General features: G+C 38.0%; 1 protein-coding gene across 1 annotated transcript in view; it reads right to left on the reverse strand.

The window, feature by feature from the left end:
* Positions 1–22,297, reverse strand: part of IMPG1 (interphotoreceptor matrix proteoglycan 1) — an 87,424-nt gene extending 65,127 nt beyond the window's left edge. The window contains exons 1-7 of the mRNA XM_011383572.1: positions 22,243–22,297; positions 16,311–16,477; positions 16,024–16,052; positions 12,128–12,192; positions 11,363–11,442; positions 7,908–8,060; positions 1,978–2,036 (exon numbers count right to left, since the gene is read on the reverse strand). Of these exons, the coding sequence (XP_011381874.1) occupies positions 1,978–2,036; positions 7,908–8,060; positions 11,363–11,442; positions 12,128–12,192; positions 16,024–16,052; positions 16,311–16,477; positions 22,243–22,297 (608 nt within the window). The remainder of the gene's footprint in view (positions 1–1,977; positions 2,037–7,907; positions 8,061–11,362; positions 11,443–12,127; positions 12,193–16,023; positions 16,053–16,310; positions 16,478–22,242) is intronic.
* Positions 22,298–25,241: the final 2,944 nt, after the last annotated feature.

Raw genomic sequence — 25,241 nt, forward strand, 5'->3', positions numbered from 1 at the left:
TTTTTTTCAGTTCTTGGCTATTACAGATAAAGCTAGTATGGACAGTTGTGTACAAGTCTTTGAAGGAGTATACCCTCCAACTAAATGTTAATAGTTTCCCATATTTGTTTTAAGAGATAAAGCAATATTTAAAGTGAACTGTTCATCTTTATAATCATATTAATAATAGATGTCCTAACTACTTCTCAGTTGTGTTGAGAGAATCGAATGAGGTCACTGAAATAAAAGTACTTATTAAATTGATCAGGTTTTATATAATAAACTGAAATAAAGACAGTATCAGGAGACACACAAAATTTTAGGTTTTGTGGGGATCTGTCTCCATGAGAAAGCAATTTCCTTCATGAGTTAACTTTACAACAGTCTGAGCATCATTATTAATGATTAAAAGTTTGCCATACTTATAAGCAGATCATTTATTATATTCGGGGTCAAATGTTTTCTGGGAGACTAAGCCTTTATCACATAATAGAAATCATTAGGAAAGTGTCATCGAATTTCCTTTATAAGCATCTTTGGCAGGAAAAGGAATAAATTTTTGCAGAGATAAACACATGGAAAAGATGCTGCTTCAAGGGATATATCTTTAAAATTTTTACCTTGCAAAATTTCATCAATCTAATATTTTGATTTTCTTCTGAAATAGAATATTTTTTATTATTAGCTTTTCATTTATTTGAAAAGAGGGGATAATGAGCACTTGAACATTCACCGAAGAAAACCGTTCCTATCATTTCCTTCAGGTTTAAATGAAAAATTTGTTCTTTAACTGCAGTGGTTTATCCAGAAGACCCTGCCATCTGTGCAGAATATTCTCCTATCACCTTTTATTTCTCTCTAATCCATCTAATTTCACATGGAATACTGTGGAGCAGCATCTTGAAATAAAGAAAAATGAGTCTGCTTTGGTAAATATTAAGGGTTGCATCTTTTATAGCTTTTACTTTTCAGTGTTTCTTTCCTTTGGAATTACATGAATCAGAGGGGCCTGATGTTTTCGAAAGAAATAAACTGGTGGAGTTCTCCCTCCATTTATTCTTTGTGAGCATATGGATCCCTGGTTCTGTGCACCCTCTTGCTTTAAGACAATAGAAGGTGAAAAGGCAAAGAAGGACTTAGGGTGACTCCTGCTCTACCCACTTTACAAATCTCCCTCAGGGTTTAGAACCTCATTCTGTCACACCAGGGCTGATGTTTATCCTCTGGTACATTAAAAAAACATATTATGACCCCACCTGTAGATGTTTCGAATAATGAGAACTTAAAGAAGCAAGAATTCTTGCCCGAAATCATGAACCCACATTAGAATGTTGGGATGCCTATGGATACAGGCCTCCTGTGGGAGAGCCAAGGGAACATGATAGAATCCTACTGTAATGTGGCACTATTTTATTATTTCATTTCTTCTATTTAAAAGTTTAATTGGATGTTTTCTGTGGTAATATATTGCTATGGTTCAGATATCAAAATGATATAAAAGGTATATTTTGGGAAGTCTTGCTTCCACCCATCCCTGTCCACCCCATTCCTCCAACCCTGCTACCCATAGGCATCACTGTTTATTAGTTTTCCCTTTTTCTCATTGGGTCAGTCTGATTTGTTTAAACAGTGATATTTAGCCTCACCAGGAAACCAGGCAATCAGACAACAAGGCAACTTTTTTGATCTACCTCTATTTTCCCAGGAGGTTCATTAATAACTTTGTCAAGGACAGCAGATGAGCTCTCTGCAGAGAGCAGTGTTTCTGACTCCGGAGGGAGGAAGGAACATAGCTCCTGTGTTACTCTTTAAAAAAAATCACCTAGAGTCATGTTCGAATTAGACAATTCTTTTATCTGATATGTATTCCATTTTAGTGATTAGGCAGAGCTAAACAATTGGGAGAAAAGAGACTTTATAATCCTCATGACATCGGTTTAAAAGAGTAGAGGAAGAAAGTGATTTAAAAATTGAGGAGAGTCTGATTCTCTTACTTACCTAAATCCTAATACATGGATTTCTTCGAATCCTGGAAGTTTCTTAAATATCTTTTGCATCTGTGGAGAGAAAAAAATTGATGAAATACTTTTTTGGTTCTACTGGGTCAGATCTTGCCTAACTGAAAGAGCCTAAACATTTTTGGTGAGTTAGGAGAAAAAAATGAAAATGGAAAACTGAAGCAATGATTGAGGCCAGGTTTGTTTTTAGTGATTTCTAAAACCCAGAGGAAAGCGTTTTTGCTATTTATTTAAAAGCTGTAAAACTGTAATTGGGTAGTTCTGACTTGCTTTAATGGTTATTTATATAAAACATGTTATAGCTTTAAAGTGATACTTGGAAGAAAGTTTTTTGGCCACAGTATTTTTATTTATACACATAGAGTAACTGAGATATCTTCCAAATTGAACTATATGATCCGGAAAAATATCTGTAAAGTTAAAGTCAAATGGCTGCTGCACTTAAATGAGACATTGGAAGCAGATTCTTCTCTAACAGACTAGACTGGCCCTTAGACTTATGTGAACTTTTCAATAAGTTTTTAAACTAATCTGATCTCGCTAACGAGGCATATTATCAGAGTATTTTATGATTGTTATATCCACTCACTCACTGACCCGCTACAGTCTGGCTCTGCTCCTGGATCGCCCCAGGAGGAATGGTTCTCTCCAGGTCATTGTCTCTTGGCTCTCTCCAAATCCAGTGGCATTTTCCATTCTTTCTCCACGGTATCCCTGCTTTTTTCGGGTTCTTCTTCCATCTCTCTGACTACTCTCTCAGTCTTTATCCTATTCCTGTCTCTGTTCTCTACTTTAAATGCAAGGATTCTGCAAGTCTGTGCCCTCAGCCTCTTCATCTCACTCATTCTCTCATTTATTCAGTAAGCTTGACTCTGGGCATTGTACTAGGCTCTCGGGACACACTGTCACATTGATGGAAAGGCACTGACCCATCCAACTTACTTGGATGAAGCTTGGTAGGCAGGAAAAACCAAGAGGAAGAGAGAATAGTTTAGTAATGAAGCTTGGGAGGAACAGCAGGGTGAAAGTGCAATAGGCTGAAGAGGTAAACAGGGACACAACCCTGTCCTCCCTTCCCTGTGCCTGCTTCCCTCTGTCTCTTGATACGGATCTCTTTTTCTCCCTTGGCTTCAACAATCTCCTGACACATAGCTTTGAGCTCTCCACATGACTATCCCAATATTTACCACTAACTAAATATGTCCAAACCAGAGTCATTCTCTTCCTCTCAAATCTGCCTTTCCTCCTGGGCTCTCTATGTCAGTCAGGGTCAGTCAGTCATGAACACCCATCACGTTCCATGCCGGACAGCCAGCACCCCTAGATGACTCCCCTCTGTGTCCCTCGCATCTAGTCACCAAGTCTTCTTGGTTCAAATCTCACATGCCTTTTGTTTTCACCATGTTCTTCTTATTCCCATGACTGTTATACCCTGCCTATTGCCCTTTCTGTATCGCTGAAATAATTTTCTGGGTGTGCGCTGGGGGAGGGAGGAGAAATGGCTTTTTGGGTGCATTGAGTTTGTGGGTATGAGGGAGAGGTCTTCTCAACTACAATGTTTTTCCAAGTTAATCATTCCACATCTGTTGCTCTTCACTAAAAATCACTTGGTGGGCTGCACTGACTATTAAATAAGGTCTAATACTTTAGAATAGCATTTAAGACCCTCTACAATCTACCCCACAAAGTACCTCACTATTTGCACTTTCTGCCATCATTACCCCCTTGGCCAATATTTGTATCTTTTAGTTACATTAAACCAACCCCTGTTTCTCCCCTAATACAACATGTACTTTCCTCTAGATGTCTATAAATTTTTTTCCTTTAGTCCAAGATGCAAATTCTTCTACCTCTCTTCATCGATATTCCCTTCCCCCACTCATCTTTCAAAGCCAGCTCAAACATCTCTATTGAAAAGTATTTGTAGGGCCCCAAAGTAAGGCCTAATTATTTCTTCTCCTTACTACTCTAGAACTTATTACTGTACATTTCATAAAACAGTCTTTGAAGTCCATATTGTCTCCCTCATAGAGATTATGATCCTCGGGCTCAGGGATCATGTCTTGCTTACTCATCTTTAACTCCTCCCTCCCAGCACCTAGTGGATTGTCATCCACATAGTAGGGACTCAGCACATTTTGTTTAATCAAGTCGAATGCGTCTCTTCTCCTCTAAACTCATCAGCATGCCACTGCATTGCCACTATATCTAAAATTATTGCAGACTCTACATTATCTATGCCAAGGACTAGAGCATCGATATGCAGATAATCCCCAAATCACTTACATCGGGTTTTGGAATGTATCATGAATTTTTTTCCCCCACCAGACGGATTTACCTCCTAAATTATATTTTCTTGCACCATTATTAAAATAGTTTTTGTTTCCTGAGTGTATAGTAACTACAATGATAAAGATAGCTCAAGTTTTGGGTGATAAGCAGATAGCCGTATAGGCCTGAGTTTAAATATTCGTTTTGTTACTTTTTAACTGCATGATCTAAATTTATTGCCCAATTTTTCTGAATCTTGGCCTCCTTAACCAAAATGAGATAATAACACCTATATCATAAGATTGCTTTAAGGAATAACTAATAAGTGTCTGACACACAGTGGGCAGGGAGTCAGTGATACTGTATTATTTACTATTCTCTATCTCTGCTACTGAATTATTAGCTCTTTGATAGCCTGATTTTCTTTTACTTCCTTAATAACCACATAGCATGGAGCCTGGCAAGGGTAGAGCAAATGTTCAGTCAGTTGTTTTTGAAAGACTCAGTGTGGGGAAGGACAGGATGAAAGTTCCCATAGGGGTCAGGGGCCAGGGGCCTGGGTAGTAAGTTTCTGTGCCTCCACTCTTGCCAGGAGCCAGCTAGCAGATTAGGTTCTGCAGAGCTGGTCTTTCTTTATTATTGGGGCAGGTGGGAAAGAGCTGTGTACATGCTTTAGGTCTGCTCTGGTCTCCTGTGAGAAATAGAGCTGGGGTCATAAGCATTTGTCATGGCATTCCAGTTATAGCACCTAGGACTGAATGTTTAAGTGTGAGCTGCAATTTCTGGAGCAGAAGATTCAAACCCTGACTCATCCCTCTTTCTTGCCCAGGATACCAGAGATTCTGTTGTATGTGTGAAAACAATCAGTTAAGCACAGAACTGCTACTATAAAAGCCCACAGCTGTGAGCATAGGCAGCAGAGTACATTGCTGGGGAGAGCTGTCCTCCCCTCCAGGAGTGCTCACAGCACTGGCTCCAGTGGAGGGGTTTTATTGTTTGTGTCCATGCCCTCTTTGTGAACCTGTCTGTGATGGATTAAGAATCAGCTTTGCTTAGAAGGGTGCAGAGGCATCTAGGGAGGAGATGACAAAGGCCTTCAGTTAATTCTGCTAAATAATCTTCTGGGAACCTTCCAATCATGGAGCACTAACCACTAAATTGCTAATTAAGTGCTCAGTTAACCTTATTAATAATACTAAATGCACAGGGGCCTCCCTGATTCTGCTGGAATGTATGTTAACGGGGCTATAAAAAGGCAGCCGTGTTGAGTTCTCATGAATGTTTGCACAGGAGAAAGCATTCAGACAACTAAGCATTCCTTTTGACATTTGTATTAAATTGCTCATTAAGTTTATTGTGGAAATTAAATTACTGCAAAGCACTGTCCATTAATTTCCGATTAGGTCCAAATGACCATGCTAATGCAAGTGGGCTGTGGTGGGCTGGTTAGTTATCTGATGGCAGGCGGCTAGGTGTCTGGACTGCTTAGGAGCCTGGGAGGGAAACAGACGCCCTAAGCAGAGGGGCTTCATCTCAGAGAGGCCACAACCACACAAATGGAACCAGCTGGGCTGATGTAATAGGTCTCTGGAACAAGACCAAACAAGACCTATTCTTCTTTAGCTAATCAGTATTTCAGAGGCTATAAGGGGCATGTTTTTCTGATGATGATGCAAAAATCCTTCCACCATACATATTTGGGGAAAATAGGAGTTATAGCATGGTGGTTAAGAGCAGGGATTCTGGTGCCAGGCTGCCTGTGTTTGAATCTTGGCTTTGCCAGTTAATAGGTGTGACATTTTGGGGCATATTAAGGAATCACCTTTTGCCTCAGTAGCTTCACTTGCAAAAACTGGAAATAATATAACTTATAGGATTGTGTGAAAAATGAAACGAGCGAATACATAGAGAAGATTGAGAACAGTGGTACTATTTCTGTATATAATGTTTTAACTTGGAAAGGGACTTCGAGGTCATCTTCAATTTCTAAATGGGAATCTAAGGTCAGAAAAGTGATTCCCAAATTCTCATGACTAAGTCTTGGAAGAAACAAGACTAAAAGTCAGATTTTAAAAGTATTATAATTTATTTGCATTATTCTACATCAGGTTGTTTCACGTGCTTAGAAAATTAACAACAGGTCAGTGAAGACAATCTATGGTCAATTATCCAATTTTGGAGACACTCACTATACTAAGGATTTGCTGAAGAGAATTGTTCAAAGAACAGAAAAGTTAACGGACTATTTTTAAAATTAATTCTATCTAATAATACATGTCTAAGTACTTTTCTGGTTCATAAACACCTCGTGCTAATGCTTTCTCTTTGAAGTTTGTAGAAATGATTCTTTACATTTTATTGACTGATGGCTAATGCAGGGAGAGGTTGCTAGTTAAGAATGTTTTTTCATTTACCTCCTCTCCAGTTGGGAGGAGGTAAGTGTTGAATTTGCTAAGTATTAGAAGTGGGAACCTGTTTGTTCCCTCTCCATGTAAGATGCTTGGGTACCCAGGCTGTCCATACATGTAGTTCATATTATGAAATCTCATGGGTGCTTCTATTTTCAGTTGCTTTTTTACATTACTGAGTAGTTAACTGCATTCCAAACTCTGTATTAGGAAGTAAGGCTGAAGAGATGGAAGAGAAGGTTCCTGCTCTCAAGGAGAAGCTCAAAGCCTAATGGTAGTGAGGGTAGTGGCTGAGGAGGGAGGAATGGAGACAACAAAGGCCATGTAAACAAACAACCTCAAGACAGAGTGATAAGTGTTGAGACAACAGTGGCCCTGGGTGTTAGCTCAGAGGAGAGGCACTGAACCCAGAATATGGGTAGAGAGAATTTTTCATGATGTTTGTAATTTGAAACTCAGGGAATGGCATTCCAGACAGAGGAGGAGGGACATGTAAAGACTAAAGGTGAGAAAAGATTTGTAAGCGGTTTGTGGAGAGCTAGTGAAAAGAAGTGGGGATGGTAAAGAACTAGTGTTAAGGTGAGGCTGGGAAGAAAGGCAGGGATCTTTTCATGGCATATACATGCTATGCTCAGCAGAGCAGTTTGGATTTATCCTGCAGGGAATGAAGACTCCTTTTGATTTATTTGGGGACAGGCAGATACGATGATGGTCAGAGATGGAAGAGACATCTTGGGACAGCTCCTTTGTTTAGTGATGGATAACATGGACAACATAACTGCCTTTCACTTATCACCCATGAAAAATGTCATGTCTTTAAATTGCAGCAGACTGCAAAAATGAAAATATTATGTAAGACAAAGTATTGTGAATTAAAAATTCATATTTCAACCCAGGATGTTCCCTAGTTGGTGCCTACATGGACGTTTTAGACATATAGAATATCTGCTTAGTGGCTTTCAGTTAAATGAGATTTAAAAACCTGCTAATATTTAAAGAAAATCTAAATGTAAATGACTTTTATGGATGGAAAACCAGAATGGAAAACTTACCTGGAGATCCATTTGTCCTAATATTTTGGAACCCATTGCAGTTTTGATTTATTTTTAATGGTTAAAAATGAATGCCTGTTCACAAGAAGTTGGAACTTAGCCAAAAGAGTTTATGTTCTATTTGGTCCCAGGTTTGAGTCATGACTTGGGCTGTGATTGTATGGGCTGAGTTCACTCACCTGAAGTTGAGACTTCTCTGCTAGCTCCTGGTAATATGAGGATTGGGAGTCAGCGAGTTCTGACTTGAACTTCTGGTTTGCCAGAGAGATGCTCAGCTCCACCTTCTGCTCCAGTGGGCCCTCAGATACCTCAGTGAATTCTATTTCTCTTTCCTAAGTTAAAAAAAGGTCTTCTATTAAAATAAACAATAAGCAAATGGCTATATTATATAACATATGTTGATCTTGTCTCAAGAAGTGGAGTATGAAGGCTCTAGTGTTTTTAGAATAAAAGTCCTATTAACTAGATGTGGCCTGTGAATTTCATTGAGAAACAAAGCACCAAAGCTCCAATGAGTTAATTACTTAAAATCTTTGAAAACACTGTCATTTTATGACTGTGTGCTTTTCATGAAAGCATTTATACACATATACATACACATGCATAATTTATGTATAATGCTGGAGCATCATTAGGATTGTACCACATCCTTGTGTAACTTTATAAATACTCTGTGATGAGGATTGGATTAGATAAAATAACCTATGGATACTGTGATATTTTAAAATTCTTTTTAGAGAAGATTCTAGACAGGTTAGAAGGCACTGTCAGGTCAAGGGAAGACTTGAAATTTCTCTCAGAGGGAATGGCATATTTAGGCCACCTTTGGAAACATGTGGCTAAGAATAAAAGTACTGTTCTGATGACCTGGATTTGGCCTTTGATCACAAAAGGCCAGGGGTCATCATTCTTGTTCTTTAGTTTGAGATTGAGCAGGAGTCTCTCATTGTTCTCAACTCATGTGGGTTTCCGGGGCACAGAACAAGCCTGGATCTGGGTTTCAAACTTGGGGTTTGACAGATTTTCAGCCTTGGTACCAAGATGATCCTGAGATCTGTACAACTTTCTCAAAAGAGTAAAAAATACGTCTGCGGAAAATTAACTGTCTCTGGTAGTGTATAGTCTCTTACGGTGAAATCAGTGTTATAGAAGCCGAGAGAAGAGAACAGTCAATGGAAAATGCCATGAGGGGCAAAACTCATCTGGGTGGTAGCTGATGTAGTTTCTCCTCATTTCTTATCACAAACTCCCCTCTTCCATGGGCATTGGACAACAGAATAACCTCTAACTTTACTAGGGCACACAGAGGACATGGATTTACACTTACCAGGCTACTGATGTTTGTTTAATGAAAAACTTTTCATTCATTCATTCATTCATCCATCCATTCAAATAATATACTCTGAGCATCTGTATGGGTGTAGCACAGTGCTAGGATCTATGGGAAGTTGAAAGAAAAGTATGGTATGTGGTATTATCCTCTAGAAGCTTACCATTTCATTAGGCACATTTGAAATTTACAAGAGACATTTAAATAAATTCTTTAGATATATTAGTGACAAGTCTCCTAATTTACCCTCAACCGCTGGATTAATTTTTATGCCTCTTACCCAGCACCATCAGTGACTCCGTATTATCTATGGGATACAGCCAAAATTCTTTTTTCCTGACATTCAAGAGTCCACTATCTGACACTAATCTGCTTGAACTGTTTTAGTCTGTCTCACTTCTCCCTGCCCTGACCAACAAATGGTTTTATTCACTGTTGCTGAGACATCATATAGCTTGTGATAATCTTCTGACTGGAGACCGTCCTCACTGCTCCCCATGCCCACTTCCAGCAATAAAACACACACACACACACACACACACACACACACACACACACCCTTTTTTACTTCTTACCAATATTTCATGGTTTACTTACAATAATATATCCTCTGACCATCTAAGGTGGAAATCTTTGCCTCCTTTGACCTCTTGTAGTAGTGAATAAGATCTGAATTGCTCATTTGGTACCTGTGATTTACTGACCCAGAGTCTTCTTTTTATATGTTAATCCTGTTACCCCTCTCTCCTCATATAATCTCCTTGAATCCAGCATGATTCTCACACTTCATGCAATTTCCCAAACTAAAAAACATGAAGCCATTTATGTACAAAGCTCTCAGTGAATATACATGACTAGGGATCACGTCCTTTGCAACCCAACCCAGCATATCAATTTGTCCCGGTCCATACATTTGCCATCTTCAGTCATAGCACTTAGACTATTCTGTTGTACTTAGTTGCATTATAAATTTCTTAAAGGCAGGGACTGTGTCTTGTTTATCTTAGGACCTTCGGTGCATAGCCCAGTGTCTGGCACGTCAGTTAAATGTTTGCTAAATGAAAGAATAAGTTATAGATGCAGTTGGTAAAAAGGATGTCGAGAGAAGGATGCAATGAATGTAAAATGAAATATTCAGAGGATATTTACTGCAGAAGGAGAGACCTAAATTAGATTTTGAAGATTTAGACACAGGTAATGTGAGAAAATAGAGAAGGAAAATAGGAGTTGTAGAAATTTTATAGTGAATATGTTTAATCTCAATAATTTTTTTCAACAGCACTTTTCACTGTTAATGGAATAGTAGTTTTGAGAAAAATAAAACATTTGTATTCTTTGTTCATAACAATAATTCCACCAAATCTGCAGCCATCTGGCCTAAAGGCCAGAGAGAGAGAATGGCCAGCAGGGTTTTAATTTTTAAATTTTCATGTAGAGCTGGAGACACTGAATTTCCTGCCTTCACCATCTGGGCTTTGACTTGTGCCTTGGAGAAAAGAGGAAAGGGCTAGAGATGTCTCACAGGCCACAGGGGATGGCAGACACAGGGGATGGCAGATCTGGTTGTAGTGGCAGTGTGAGGATGACGGGACCCATTTTCTGACTTGTCACCCCTATTCCACAGCCCCATGCTGAGTCTGCTGCCGACTCATGCTGCCATAACTCCACTGCTCATAAATAAGGAGGATATTGTTTCTCTGTTTTGGCCTTAAGCATTTGGCTCAGAGCTTTTTAGAGAGGTTAAAAATGTTGATAACCTTTTTTGATAACCAACATTAAATTCTGTAACAGTCCTCTCATCTTGCATGCCTTTTCAAATGGAAAGGCTGCTAGTGCTCTTCTTGCCTCTGTTTTTATTTTTCCCCTTTTGACACGCAGGATTTCAATCATTTTGACATTTTTCTGACCTATTCATGCTGGACATGACTGAGAACAAAACTTCTACCCTTGTTGTCAGTGTGAGATTGCACTTCACAGGAGAAAGAACACTTCATTCATTCTAAAGCTTGGTGAGCACCTGCTGTATATAATGTTCTGTTAGGTACCTGCCTTCCCAGAGTTTGTAATTAAGTTGCTTTTTGCAATTCTCCCACCTTATCCTAGTTTTCAATTTATTTCTCCCTCTCGGTCCCTAGGGAGAAGTGAGACTTGTGAATAGAGCAAAGTCACTAACTATTAACTGGAGTGATAAAAATGTAACACCAATAATATTGAACGTCCAGTTAATCCATTCTCTTATTCCATTTTACTAATACAACAAAAACAGTCATGCAAGGAGCTAAATTGACTCTCAGAAGTTCTTACTATTATAGGCATCTTAGTGCCATTGAGGAGTGTGTCCTCAGGAGTGACAAGGAAGGACCCCGGTGAGACGCTGGCAATATCTGTGGAAATTAAAGAAAATAAGAGGCACAGAAATGAGACTGGAGGAGCTTACATTAGAACAAGGTCAAAATTTCATATGCTTTTTCTGTCATTCTGGAATTTATAGATGTTAGATGCATTCTCAGATCATTTTTATTTTAAGATCACCTAAATACATTTTTGAGCAAAATATAACTGATACTCTTGATCCCAGTTGAATTCTTCCCCCCCGCCGCCCAACTTGAATTCTTCATTATTCCTTTCTACAACTCAAGTTTGGTGCTCTTCTAGATAAAGTTAAATGGTTTTGCCTAATGAGATCTGGTTAATTTGTGTGTGTGTGTGTGTGTGTGTGTGTGTGTGTATGTGTGTGTATGTGTGTGTGTGTGTGTGTGTGCGTGCGCGTGCGCTTGCCTATATAAAGGATATATAGACAGATATTTGTCTTGAATTTGTTTGTTTGAAAATATTGAAATAATTGACTCCAAGTTGTAAGATAACAATTTGGTTTTAGCTTTATTCTTTCCTAGATTTTCCAAGTTTTATACAATGAATTTAAATCATTTTATAAGGTTGGAAATACAAGTTAGTTTTGAGAAAGTGCATTATAAACTTTGTCAACTTTAATTAAGAATTGCTTTTATTACCATGCTTTCATGATTTGATGAAAGGTTCAGAAGCAGACGAAATGAGATCTAAGCTTACCTGTTGAAAATGCGGGGGTTTCACCCAGCTCTTGTAATACCTCCTCTGTGGCTATTTCATCTTTTCTATCAACAAAATAGAGGAGAAAACAGATGTGGTGACAAGGAGCTTGATGACAATAGGAGAAATGCATTTAAATTTACCTATATTTAATAGACGTAAAAATTAGAGAAAAAGTACACTTTAAAACTGGGTTTATCTATTTTTTTCATTGCAGTAGTAATCTTCTAATCTGTTTTCATTGAAGAAAAATTCAAACTCCCTTAAAATGGTTATGTTTGACTCCAGGGCTTTTCATAAGCACCTTAGCTTTTTGTGGTCCTGCAAACATTCCCTAGTAGGCAAAGATGGATTTGGGGGTTTGATGTTTATAGTCCCTTGTGCTTAAACTGTGTCCTTGACATCAAAGATAATTGATGGCATGATCTATGACTGAAATATTCTTGCTAAAATCTCAGACCCTCAAACCTGCAAATTCAGATAGCCATTAAGTTTATTCAATAAAATAATTCTTGTGGGTACAATAATGGGAGAGAGATAGATTTCTGGAGAATGTAGATGTATTAAAGCCCTATTCTTAACATAACAATTGCCTGCAATAGTAACCAGCCAGGAAGTTGTGGGTGGGTTCACAGTGCCATGGAGTGGCAGTGTGGGATATATTCTAAGGGCAGAATAAAGGTCATTGTTATTGAATTGTCTGCATATAATGTTGGCCCATTCAAGCAAGCTTTGTTTAGAAAGAAGTAGCAGTAGTGATATTTTTTGAAACTCATGAAAAGATTTGTTACTATGAGCTATTAGGTCTCAAAGAATTGTGTCTGTGTATAATATAGTGATGGTTGACCAATACATTTGATCCAATTTTTCTGTGGCCCATGTCGATGGAAGACCAAATGGAATGGCTAGGCGCTCTACTGTTGTAGTGTCATAGAGATTGGCCATAGCCAAGGGGACCATCTGCATATTTCTACCACACTCAATTCTGCCAAAGGGCTGATAGAGGTTAATGTACAAAATATATCCATCAGCCTGGCATGGGCTCTGACCAATCAGAATGGATGTCAGCTGTAAATATGGATGACTATATTGGTACATATAGGCTAAATTAAACTCAGACTTTATAATGGAATTTGGAATTAGCTATTCTTGTTTGTTTTTGTTGGTATTATGCTATGTGTCTAATAAATAGTTTTTATGGGAGTAATATTTAGTAAACTTTCATTATGTCAAACATAGCATTTGTAACTTAGACAATTTTCTTTCTTTTTTTTTTAATTTATAGATTTTTGTTTATAGCAAGGTTTCCTTTCTCCTGTTATAACATTGGTATCCTTTTTTTTTTTTTTTTTTACCTTGTAAAAAAGAAAATAACCAAGAAGAGCAGTTATTAAAATGCTGGCTGTTGCATTTGTTACAATTCAACAGCCTATTTTGTGCAGGTGTGATTCTGCCACTACACTGGCAATCTAGACCATCACTGAGAAGCTACAATTTGGGAAGCTAGGCTGCTGGTTTCTTCCACTGGCTTTTATTTTAAAGTCATTTGAAACTGGCAGACTGATGAGCTAGTCAGATGAGAAAATTTTCTGTTTTGTTTTCTTGAAAATGTTTGAAGTAAAAGAGGTTTTTTCTTTACCCTTTCCTTTTATATTCTTTCTTTCTTTTTTTAGAAACAACTTGGTAACAATAGGTAATGTAAAATGTCTCTAGTTTCTTCTTTCTATCAATGCTGGTAGGCACAAGAATTGGTGGAATGATTCTATATCTTTCTCTTTCTGGCTTATATAATCATTTCCTGTAATTTTTAATGTTTTCCTATCAAGGCTTGGTATGTGTTGAATTTTTTTTCTTATGAATAACCTCTGCTTTACTTTCTTTTTCTTTTTGGAAAATGAAGGAGTTAATATTATCCTAAATTTAAATTAGAGGCATCAATATCCCTTGTCTTGCGAACAACGTTAAAACTCTAGTACTAATATTTTCTTAAGTCACATTGTTTATTTTGGCAATAGCTTTAAAAAATTTATAAAAGTGTGGCTAGATAGACATATTTAGAACTGTTATATATTATAAATATATGAAGACCGTCCTATAGCAGTTGGTGGAGAAATATAAAACAGTTTCTGCCCTGGAGGTGTTTCCGCTTTCACAGGAAACAGGGTAAAGCAAGGAAATGTTAAATAACAAAGTAAGTACCAAATAGAACGCAAATTTCAAAGCAGGGAGAGATTGCTGCAGGCTCAAATAGGTGGTTAAGATATCATGAAGAGGTGGGACTTGAAAGGAGAGTGGGATTTAGAGAGATGGAGTGGAGTGGAGGAGGCAGGTTCTTTCAGGCAAGAGAGAAAGGCTTGGAGTCAGAGTCTGGGATGAGTTGAGTGTGGTCTCTGCAGTGAGGAAGTGGCATGGTGGCAGCAGTGGAATCATGGGTAATGAAAGGCAAAGTTGAAAAGGTCAGGAGCTGACATGCCTCGATTAATTAGCTTGGCTTCTGCCTCAGTGAAGGTCCTGGCAGAAAACAGATGACTCACTCATAGTGGGGTAATTTGAGCAAAGTTTAATAAAGAGATTACTTACTAAGTTGTGGGAAGAATGTAAGCAACCACAAGCGAGAATGCAGAATCCCGAGGCTGGTAACAGCGAGGTGCTAGAGCTCTCCTCTGGCAGGAGGGATAAGAGGATGGAGCAGTTACCACAAACTAGAGACAGAGAAAGCTCCATTGAGAGGGCCACCTCACAGGAACTGAGCTGAAGTTGAAGGAGACCAATAGCTGCCCTCACCGAGACTTTGCAGGTTGGGGAGTAGGGGAAGAGGAGGCAATAAATTCGCTCACCTTATTCTCTTCACCTCCTCTGATATCTTGCTTCCTATTGGCTGGCCCTATCTAGTAGTCAGAGGGCACGGGATGCCAGGGATTCAGTCTTTTCCGCTCAGCCTTCAGCACAGAGCGGTAGGAGAGTGCAGAGAGGGGATTATATTTAGAAGAGCAAGAGGAAGATGTGGGAATCTTTTGAAAGCCATTGAACAGGGCTCAGTGTAACAAAAGGACTATGGTAGACACATTAGTCCTGCAGCAGTTATGCAAGTTAGGGTGGGGAAGAGGTTAGAGCCAGGAAAATCTGTTAGGGAGATCAGATTTGATGTTTTTTATGGTGTGAGGTAATAAGGTCCTGGCCTGAGTTGTTGGCAAAGGGAATAGAAATGAGGGAACAAATGAGAAAAGCAGTATAAAGGATTGTCAGCAATTCATATAGCCAAATATGTGTTACTCTTTGTAGTATTAGTATCTGCAGATTTGGATTTCTAAATGTTATAAAATGTGTGTAATTTGTGAGATTAGAATTTGGCAATGACATCTCTCTTGTTTAATTATTTTATCTATGTATTTTTCCTTTTTTTTTTTTTTTGCATTTTGATTTTCTTATTTGACATTCAGTTCTTGTTGAGGATATAGCCATTGCTTTAGTAATTTAGTTTGAGAAATACTAACATTTTACAAAATACCAAACGAGAGTTCAAAATTGAGGTTGCTCTCTAGATTAGTTTCATGATGTAACTAATAACTTATCACAAATTCTAAAAATCATACTATTTTAATTGCTCTATATCTTATAAGTGAAAATACATGTTAGATATTTATCACATAGTAATAAATTCATATTATCTGAAAACATAGTACAAACATATATCTTAATCTATAAGGTCTAACAATTTTCTTTTTTTATATATTCATTTATATTTAGCACAATATGTGTATAAATTGTCTATCAGAATTACCTACACAGATCTCAGTGGCTGACATAATATCATAAAGGTACAATAGCTGAGTCTCACTCCATTATGAGATCTTTCAAAAGTCAAGAGCACGCAGCACTCTATTTTAGGTACTTACCTCTCAGGGAAGTTTCTCTGTTTTATTCTCTGCAGAAAGAGAAAAAGTAATTTTACCAAGAGATTATGCCAACTGAAGAGCTAAAGTCTATTTTCATTTTCTTTATTTCAACTTGTCTGTACAATGTTACTTTGCAGAAATAAAACTCCTATTGGCCTTATCGTATATCTCCAAGCATGTCTTCAAACAACCCTATGCTGTGGAAACCAATTCAAAAGGGGTAGGGGCTGGAGGTCTGGGAGATATTTATTTGGGAAATATTCCAAACATGTAGTGATTAAGCTTACCTGCTGAAGAAGATCCAGGTGCTCCTGGGAGTTGCTGAAATTTTTGCCAATTTCAAAGAGGCAGAAAGTCTCCTGCTGGCAGATGTTGACCCAATCCTGGTATTCCCCTGTGTCAGGGATGCGATCCAGAAAGATCCGATATGCTTCCCACACAGCTTCCTGACACACTGCAATGCAGAGCCATTAAGAGTAGAAGGTATCTTTCTCACAATTCAAGCACAATCTCCTGACATGGAAAGCTTTTTTGAGGCTTATTTTGACACACTAATTTATAGCCCATAGAAATTAATTCACTTAACAACTATTTATCGAGCATCTATATGTGCTATGGAGAAAAAGAAAAGAAGGAAGATAGGGAATATGAATGCGTGTGTGTGTGTGTGTGTGTGTGTGTGTGTGTGTGTGTGTGTGTGTCTAAGACTGCAATTTAAATAGGGTAGTTGAAGAAAGCTTCATCGTAAAAGGTGACTTTCAAGCAGTTTAGAAAAAGGCCTCAAGGCCGGAGGATGCTACGAGCATTGAGGAAACAGAATAGCCAGAGCAAGGTTGAAAGTATCAGACGATGAAGAAAGAAGAATGTGGGGAGGGGAACACAAATTGTGTAGGGCCTTGTAGAACCATAGTCTTCAGACTGGCCACAGATACTGGTTGTATTTGAAGGCTTTCCAAGAGATAAACAGGCACACAGTTCAAATAGAATTAATTACTAAGTCTCTACTTTCCTATCATGCTTTCCTAATATCAGTCTAAGGGTACACCTTTCCTTCTTCACTTTCCCTTTGGTTGTCATTCTTCCCCCATTCATTGACCCCTAATCTTATTGTGGCACACAGTGCCCCTAGGTTACCACATAAAGGGATGATTTGAAATAATAGCTTTGAAGCTAAGAAAGCAAGTAAACTTAGTTGAGGGGTAACACACAGTTTTGCAATTACAGTGATTTCCTATTCTTTGCTTTTAGCACATCAGGAGTCCTAATGGAGTCGACGGCCGATAAATCATTAAAAATAATGGTGACAGAACACGATGTGATTGTTAGCATATAATGCCAAAGAAACTTAAAGAATAAGATATTGCTATAACAAACTCCCTCTGTTCTCATCTAGTTATTTATGTATCAAGTTTTCTCCGCATTTAAGTGAAACTAAGTAAAAGAATAGAGATAAAATTGATGCTAAATCTTGTCTTATTTTAGCAATACATAATAGGGACGATAAGTAAAAATCCTGTCTTATTTTAGCAATACATAATAGGAACAATATGTAATATTACATAAAATAACAGAGGAACAACACCAAAGCAATCCCATATATCCAGAAGCAGAAGCTAATAAAATTTAAGCTATGGGCCCTTTATTTAAACTGGCCTCTTCCAAAGCCTTGTTCCTAATTTTGTATTCATAAACATGAGTACTCACAAAGCCAGTATCTGATCTTATATCTGTTATTAACAATTAAAATTTTTTGTGAAACTTATATATCTATTTGTTTAATCAATTATATATTAAAAAGTAATTATAAATACAAATTAACCCAGAATAAATTTCTTTGTACACATAGTAACAGAAAAGAAAAAAAAAATTCAATTTATGTGTATATTTTTGTTACTGAGAAGTATTTTAAAGCAATCAATAATAGACTTTCAAGTTTAAAATAAATTACATTAAAATATATCTTCGAAGTGGGAAGTAGAATGGAAATGTGGCTATATGGAGAAAAAGGAACCATGTGATATTTCCCGCTGTTAAGAAAAGTTCATTTATTTGTTAAGAGAATTGATGCAAAGTATTGAGTGGCTATGATAGATTCCACTGGATACACATGAATGCTCTAATTCTTGTTTTATTTTCAATGTCAATTTTTACAGGTTGCCAAAAGTTACATTCTATCCAACTATTTAAACTTAAGATAAAAACTTTAGATGTTAACTGAAAAGCACGCAGAGGTGTGTGTAGTTTAAAAATTAATTTAGAGGACTAAGTGAAAAAAAGAATTAGATGACTTTTGTTATAAGCAATTATAATATGTTGATTTTTTTTTACCTCTAGAGAAATGGAGCATTAGGAGGCTTTGGGGCAGAAGCAGACATCACTTGATTTTCTAAAGAAACTCTTTGGCTACTGCGCTGAGAAAGGTGTTGTGGGGAGGAATAAGGTGAGTTTATTCCTATACTTTATTCTCCCTCATTCCCCACTTATTCTATGTCTGGATTTTTCTTAGCTTTCTGTTTTAAGAGGCAAAGAGAATTCTAGACCAAAGAAGTTCAGGTCATTTACCAGCCGCAATCTGATCAGAATCCACAAAGCCAGGAGGGGGTGCAGACCCCACTACCGCAAATGTGCATTGAATTTTCCACATCTGGAGAATAACAGAGGTCAAGCACACCTGGAGACCTGTATAATAGTCTCTTACTGGAGAACCCATGTTTGTGAACGTAATCTCTCTCCTGCCAGGCAAGGATCAGAGAGTTTTAATGCCTTTTCTGATACCAACCATTTCTAGTCAAGAGTCTACATATCATTCAAGAAGGAAACATTTGTTCAAGCTCTAAGAGTATGGGTTTAGTCCAAGCCAACAGCTACCCTTGCTATTTTTCTCACCTACATACTTTATACGCTCTTGGGAGATATTATTTTGCCCTTCCATCTTTCCCTAACGTACTTGATAGTTTAGTTCAAAACCCAATGAATTCCTAGATACACGACAATACATAAAATAAACTAGCCCTGCCTTTGAGGGCTTGGCATTGGCGACTTTCACTAACAATATCCATGTACAAAACATCTGAGAGGAGGTAATGTGATAATCTTTCTGTTTACCAGTTTGACACATTCTCGCCTGTGTTGTCTTGGTCTCAGATTAAATCTTCCTTTTATTTCAGTTCAATTTAAGGCTTATTTTGGTGCCTGCATCTTCCCAGCTCTGCTCCTTTGCCTTTCTTTCACCGCAGGGACACGGAACACCCCCATCCCCATTAAAATCTACTTTTCACAAAAGCTCTAAGAGAACTTTCTCCCCAAAGCACAAATGTCTGAATTTTCTTGAAGAATTATCTCCCTGGAGTGTTGTAGTTTATAGGGATCAAAATATTAGGATGAAACAGGAACAACTAGCTTTTTTTTTTTTTTTTTTTTTTTGACTCTGAGAGGTGGGTTTTTTTGGTAACTAATTTGAGGTCATTTTTCTGGCCTCTTGGAAGCTTAACACAAACCGGGAGGCATTGAATCCTTCTGTGGTTGGGAGAATAAGAGCATTAGCCCGTGACTCCTTGAGAGAGTCTCTCGTTCTCACCAAGAGAGCATCAAAAGAACCCGAGAAAGTTGAGGCCTCAAAGTACCGCGGGGCTGGGAGGAGTCTAAAAATTTCTGAAAGTTGGATTTTTCTAACCCCTGATTTACCTGTTCTGGTCTACAGGTAAATCTACAGGAGCAGCAAGAACTAGGACTCCATCCTTCGTTAACTTTCTCTAAGTCACATATTAATGTGAAAGAAAGATCTGGCTTTTGATATTGGGGTTGGAAAAAAGAGAAGAAAGCAGACAGATAGAGGACGAGAGGAAGGGGGATAGAGAGACATGGGGAATGGGCAGTTTGAAGGAAGGCAGTCACAAAGGAGGAAGTTTGCCTGGGTAGGAGCACAGGGTTCCCCCTGGAGACAACTAGAAATATACTTGCCTCCTCTGTGTCTCTTCTTTGGGATGACCATGTTTATGATTCTACCATGAAGCTCGAAACATTTTCACTTGTGTTGCTTTAAGCATTGGGAAAAGAAATAGCTCAATATTCCATCTGGTCTGAGGAATATAAGAGCTTTCTCTCCTAAGTTTAAAAGATGTCAACAGATCATTTTGTAAAAGTAGCTACGAGAATCAGTGGGTTACTCTGTCAAAGAAACACTGCTCTGTAGCTGCATGTTATTTCTAGTTTCTTTATAAACCAATTTGTTAGACTTGAGAAATCCATGTTGATGAACAGTAAAATTTTATATCACCCAGGGGCAGCCATAAAGATAATGGACTGTCATTGCCATGGTTAGTTTCATCCAGAAAGGCAAGAATGAAAGAGGCAAACCTAATCAAGAATAAAGAGCTAAGAATAAAATTCAGAGCTAAAAATTTGGTTGCAGCAATAATCTTTTCCACAAATACTTGTGATGAATCCTATTTGTGAATGTCATAAAGAATTAGAAGTTACATGAAAAGTTAGCAATAGTGTTCATATTCAATATGATGCATATGCTATACATAAATTTATACTTCCATCCAAGAACGAATAAATAGAATTTACCTGTGTCATCTGATCAATGTGTAGGCACATTCAAAATAAATTATTTACACATGTTACCGTCTTTTCTTCGCATTCCCAATGGCCTCTTTGCTTCCTGTATTCATCAATAAGCGTTAACTGAGAACCTGCTATGCAGAAATTCTGTGCTAAGACCTCAGAATATTAACATAGAGCACTTGATTTCCTATAATTAGAGTTCTCCTTCTGACTATGATCCAGTACTTGTCATTTCTCTGTGGGTGTGGTTTCTGTCAGAAAGTAAATCTCTCTTTATTTCTATATAAAATGAGACATATGAGGAACATAAGGCTTGATATTTTTGATACTGTTAATTAATTATGCCTCTAAAACCCAGTGAGAACGCCCCAGATTAATACAATCCTTGTACATATTACAGAGGTAAATACTCAAGAGCTTTTTGGAACATTAGTATCATGAAATGGTTTTCAGTTGTCATAATGTACAACACATCACAGGCTACAATTGAACCAGCTTGCTCTAGTCAATAGGCTTGAAATAGATCAGGGTGACTGTGCTTTTTGGAATGGAAACAAACATCTCGTATGATCAAGGTAAAAATCAGTAAACCTCCTCAACTTTCACCTGTAAGATAAATTGAGTTTATGCTTCAGCTAAACAAGATACTTTACACTATTTGGAGCTACCTGGGGAATTTAATAGCAGCTACCAAAAATTCTGTGTTCCATTTAAAGAAGAAACCATGGGAATCTTTTCATCCATGGTAAATGAATGACAAGGACAGCCACCGATTGCTGTGGTGTGATTGAACTCCACAGTGATTTCCAGGAATGCTGTAAGAATCCTATGATGCTGTTTTGGGGTAAAAACTGCACTGTAACTCTACTAGAAATCACAGTAATTATGTTGTAAATCCCATCAACACCCCTGCATTATGTCTTGGTACCTGCTGTTAATTTGTAACCCTTTGCACTCAGGTGGTGCCTCCAGGTTTCATAGCTTCAATAGGTTTTGCCGAATTAGCAATAAACAATTTACATTTTCAAGAAGAGAGAGAGTATCTGGATTGTAATGTTGCTTCTGAAAAATAAAATCTCACTTTGTAAATCAACTTGCTCAGATTCCTGAGGTTACAATCATCCTGTGCTTCTTACTTTGTAATAACAACATTAAAATTCAATATTAAACTTTGACAAAAATAAAAGAGGTAAAACCAGATACTGAGACTCTCTGGTGACTTGTTAAATGCCTTAATGCTTCTCTGTTGTACAGGATATTATTTTAAAACATAAGAACAGATATCTATCATACTTTTGATTAGCTGGCTGATTTTTATAACTCTTGTGGCTAAGAGACTCTGGAAGTTTTGGGCTGAAAACGACCTATGGATGAATGAAAGGGAAGGGAAGAAAAGAACGAAAGGCTTAATAGGTTTCATCTCTTTTCTTACCTCTCAATCTATAATAAGCTTGAAGACTGGCTAAAATCTGTTTCATGGATTCCTGCGGACAGACTTTAAGCCCAGTTGGGAAAAATGCTGATCTTTTTGTTCGATGCTTTGCCAAATCGAATATTCGCCTCATGGTTGACAGTTTGTACATTTTTGCAGTACTTTCAGCTGTTTCGATTCTTGGGGCATTGTCTATGTCTTTAGTTTCAGAATGGTACATTTTAATGGAGAGATCTGTAAAAGAAAGATTGATTTCCTAGTGAATATATACATTTATGTGATATATGTGAAACATATGATAAATGAATGGAATAAACGAAAAATTACAATCCTTTGGTTTATGAAAGTCCTACTTTGGTGCAACTGCCAAATGAAATATTTTAATGACAAGGCATTTTCAGAAGTAAGGGAATAGTATGAGCTGATCAAGTATTTAAAAAAAAAAACCAACAATATCTCAAATCATCTTGCCTTTAGGAACTGCCAAATATTGAAACCATTTCCCAAACATCTCTCTAAAAGTCACTCCTCACTTAGCACTCAAGCCTCCCAAGAGATGCCTCTTTTGATAGACATTATAATTCAAGTGGGGAGTGATGTAGCATTGTGGTACCCAGAGGTATACTCTTGATGAGGAAGCGGAATGCTTCTAAAAACCTAGAGAAAAGAACAAACTTCCTGCCTATTAGTGACAGCCCTAGGATTTCTACATGGGGAGCTTATAGGGTGGCAATCTGGTCAAAAGTGAGTTAGAGCCAGGACAGTTCTCAGAGTTGCATTTACAGAGCAGGTTTGATATTTTATGTGGGGTGGTGAGAGGACGAATGAAGGGGTGGGGAAAGAGAAGGGGCCGGTAGAGGATTTAACTCCCCAAGCCGTTTCATCCTGCTGGCTCCACTGTGTTTGTTAGGGTTAGGTGTAGACGCATTTCTAACTTACTAGACCTCTCATGATAATAACTTATGTTCACCGAGCACTTTTTTATTCTGAGTTTTCTTCATTGTATTATCTCATATTATTCACAAAAGCTCTACTATGTAGATGAAATAGATACTAATTTTCTCAGTTTAACATGCAGTAGGGGATCAAGGTTTAGGGTATCAGCGCATGTTAACCGTAAGGTCAAATCTTAAGTTCTCTCCTACTCTATCTCTGTCCTTTTAGCCATAACACCATTTAAGAAAGGAATTATTGATGAACAGCTGGGATCACTCACTATGGCTCCTTGACACTATAAACTATGACTTAACAGAGATTTATATTCCTATTTTAATAAAGAAGGCTCTCTAACTCATATCTTCTGAAATGTGGTGCAGACAAGGGAATCAAGCAGAAATCCAAGCAGGGTAGTTGGAGAGCAACTCAAATCTTGTTGCAAAGCATAAAAGTCTCTCTTTCATTATGGGGGGTAGAGAGAGTACTGGTGGGAACACATATTCTCTGTCACTTTGAGGAGTTTCAGAGTATTCCATCTGTCTTGGGCAGTGATAAATTCTCAAGAATCTCCAGAAAGACAGGGAGCTGAAAAATTAATTTGCTCACCCAGACACACAAAACACCAATAAATCATAATCTCTGAGTGGAACATGGGCATCAGCTACTTTTGAAAGTCTTCAGGTGATTTCAATATGCAGACAGTTTGGGAATCGCTTTTTTATGGATCTCTAAGGATACTTTCAGCTGAAGAGTCAAGATCATCCACCTCAAACTGGCTTAAACACTAAGGAAGTTATTGCCTACAAAAGAAAGTGAAAAGTAGGGAATGCCTGGTGAAAACAGAGCTCTGGCTCTGCCTTTCTGACATTCTCTCATTCTCTTTGCTCAGTCCCCTCATGTGGTGACTTTACCCAAATGCTGGCTTCCACTGACTTGAACATGCTTGCCTTTGTTTCCATTGAAAAACAGCCTTCCCCTAAAGTATGGCTGATTTACGCCATGTGCCTGGACTGATACCAGTTGCCAAGAGATATGCCAATGCTGTTGGGTTGAGCTGAGTGATCACAGGGCAGGGAACTGGGATTACTCTGAGTGGCTCATTTGAACTGTGGAGTGGGGTCAGTTTCTCCTGAATCACATTGGCTGCATAGCAAAGTGGAATGTGCCCTTTCAACACTGGAGCAAAAATGCAAGAGGAGGATAGCAGTGTATGTAGCCATTAGTACCCACTGCAGTTAATAAAATAGAAATTTTAGTTTAGAAATGTTAATTTTTAATAACACGTTCAAATTCTTACAGTGATTACAGTGAGGTAAGTTGTCGTATAGTTTTTATAATTATATTTCAGTTGCCATTAAGAATGGAAAAAATGTGCATCCTGTGATAATTCTAGGCCTATCTGGCATGGTAAGCACAGATCACAGTTAGGGAAAGTGTGTTCCCCATGTGCCCTGCACTTCTCTGTTTTTCTCACAGTGCCTGCCTGATATGTGGGGGAATCCTGCTGTGAGCCTGGTCCTGCTCTCACTTTGCCATTCCCACAATCTTCAGTCCTTTGGAGTTGGCTCTGTTCTTACATTTTTATGTTATACTCTGGTAGAATTCTGAATAACTGGGTTTGAAAGTAGTATTCTCTCCACTCTGCCTCTGGGAACAATGCCCCTGCTCTGGAATTTTTTCCATTTGGATCCCTCTGGATTTTAACACTTTGTTCATAGTAAGGCTTGTGTGCATAGATCCTGCTTGATCTGGATCTTTGGAATTTATTCTATCAGGGTGACAATATCAGGGGGTGAGAAGGTCACAATTTGCCCTGTTTCTCGGCATTCCCATGAGCTCTGACCTGCTCTCTTTTCCCTATGAGGGTCGATCTTTCCCTATTTTGTATAGAGAACATTTTCCAACATGTCCACCTAGCTGGCAGTCAACAATTAGGGTGAATTAGGTGTCATGAGACTTGGTTTGCTTGGAAATCCAGGTTTATTGCTGTTATCTTTCATTCCCAAATGTGTCCCTGTTAGAAAAATAAGTTATATAAGCACCTTGTTTTTAGTGTCTCTCTGCCAGAGGGAACCCAAGGCAAATACTCTACAAATGGCTGCCTCCTTCCTCCAGGAAGCATTTTGTTCCATTTCTGCCTATGTTTAAATAATTCTTTCCTTTTACCTGAAAATTACCTTCCAAAGGCTTCCACATATTAGTCCTATTTCTGTCCTCTGGTATAATAAAGACCTAGTTACAAGTACTGTCTGAGGGAGTTCCTTATATTTTCCCTATGTTA

Source organism: Pteropus vampyrus, unplaced genomic scaffold (genome assembly GCF_000151845.1).
Source record: "Pteropus vampyrus isolate Shadow unplaced genomic scaffold, Pvam_2.0 Scaffold526, whole genome shotgun sequence".
NCBI lineage: Eukaryota > Metazoa > Chordata > Mammalia > Chiroptera > Pteropodidae > Pteropus > Pteropus vampyrus.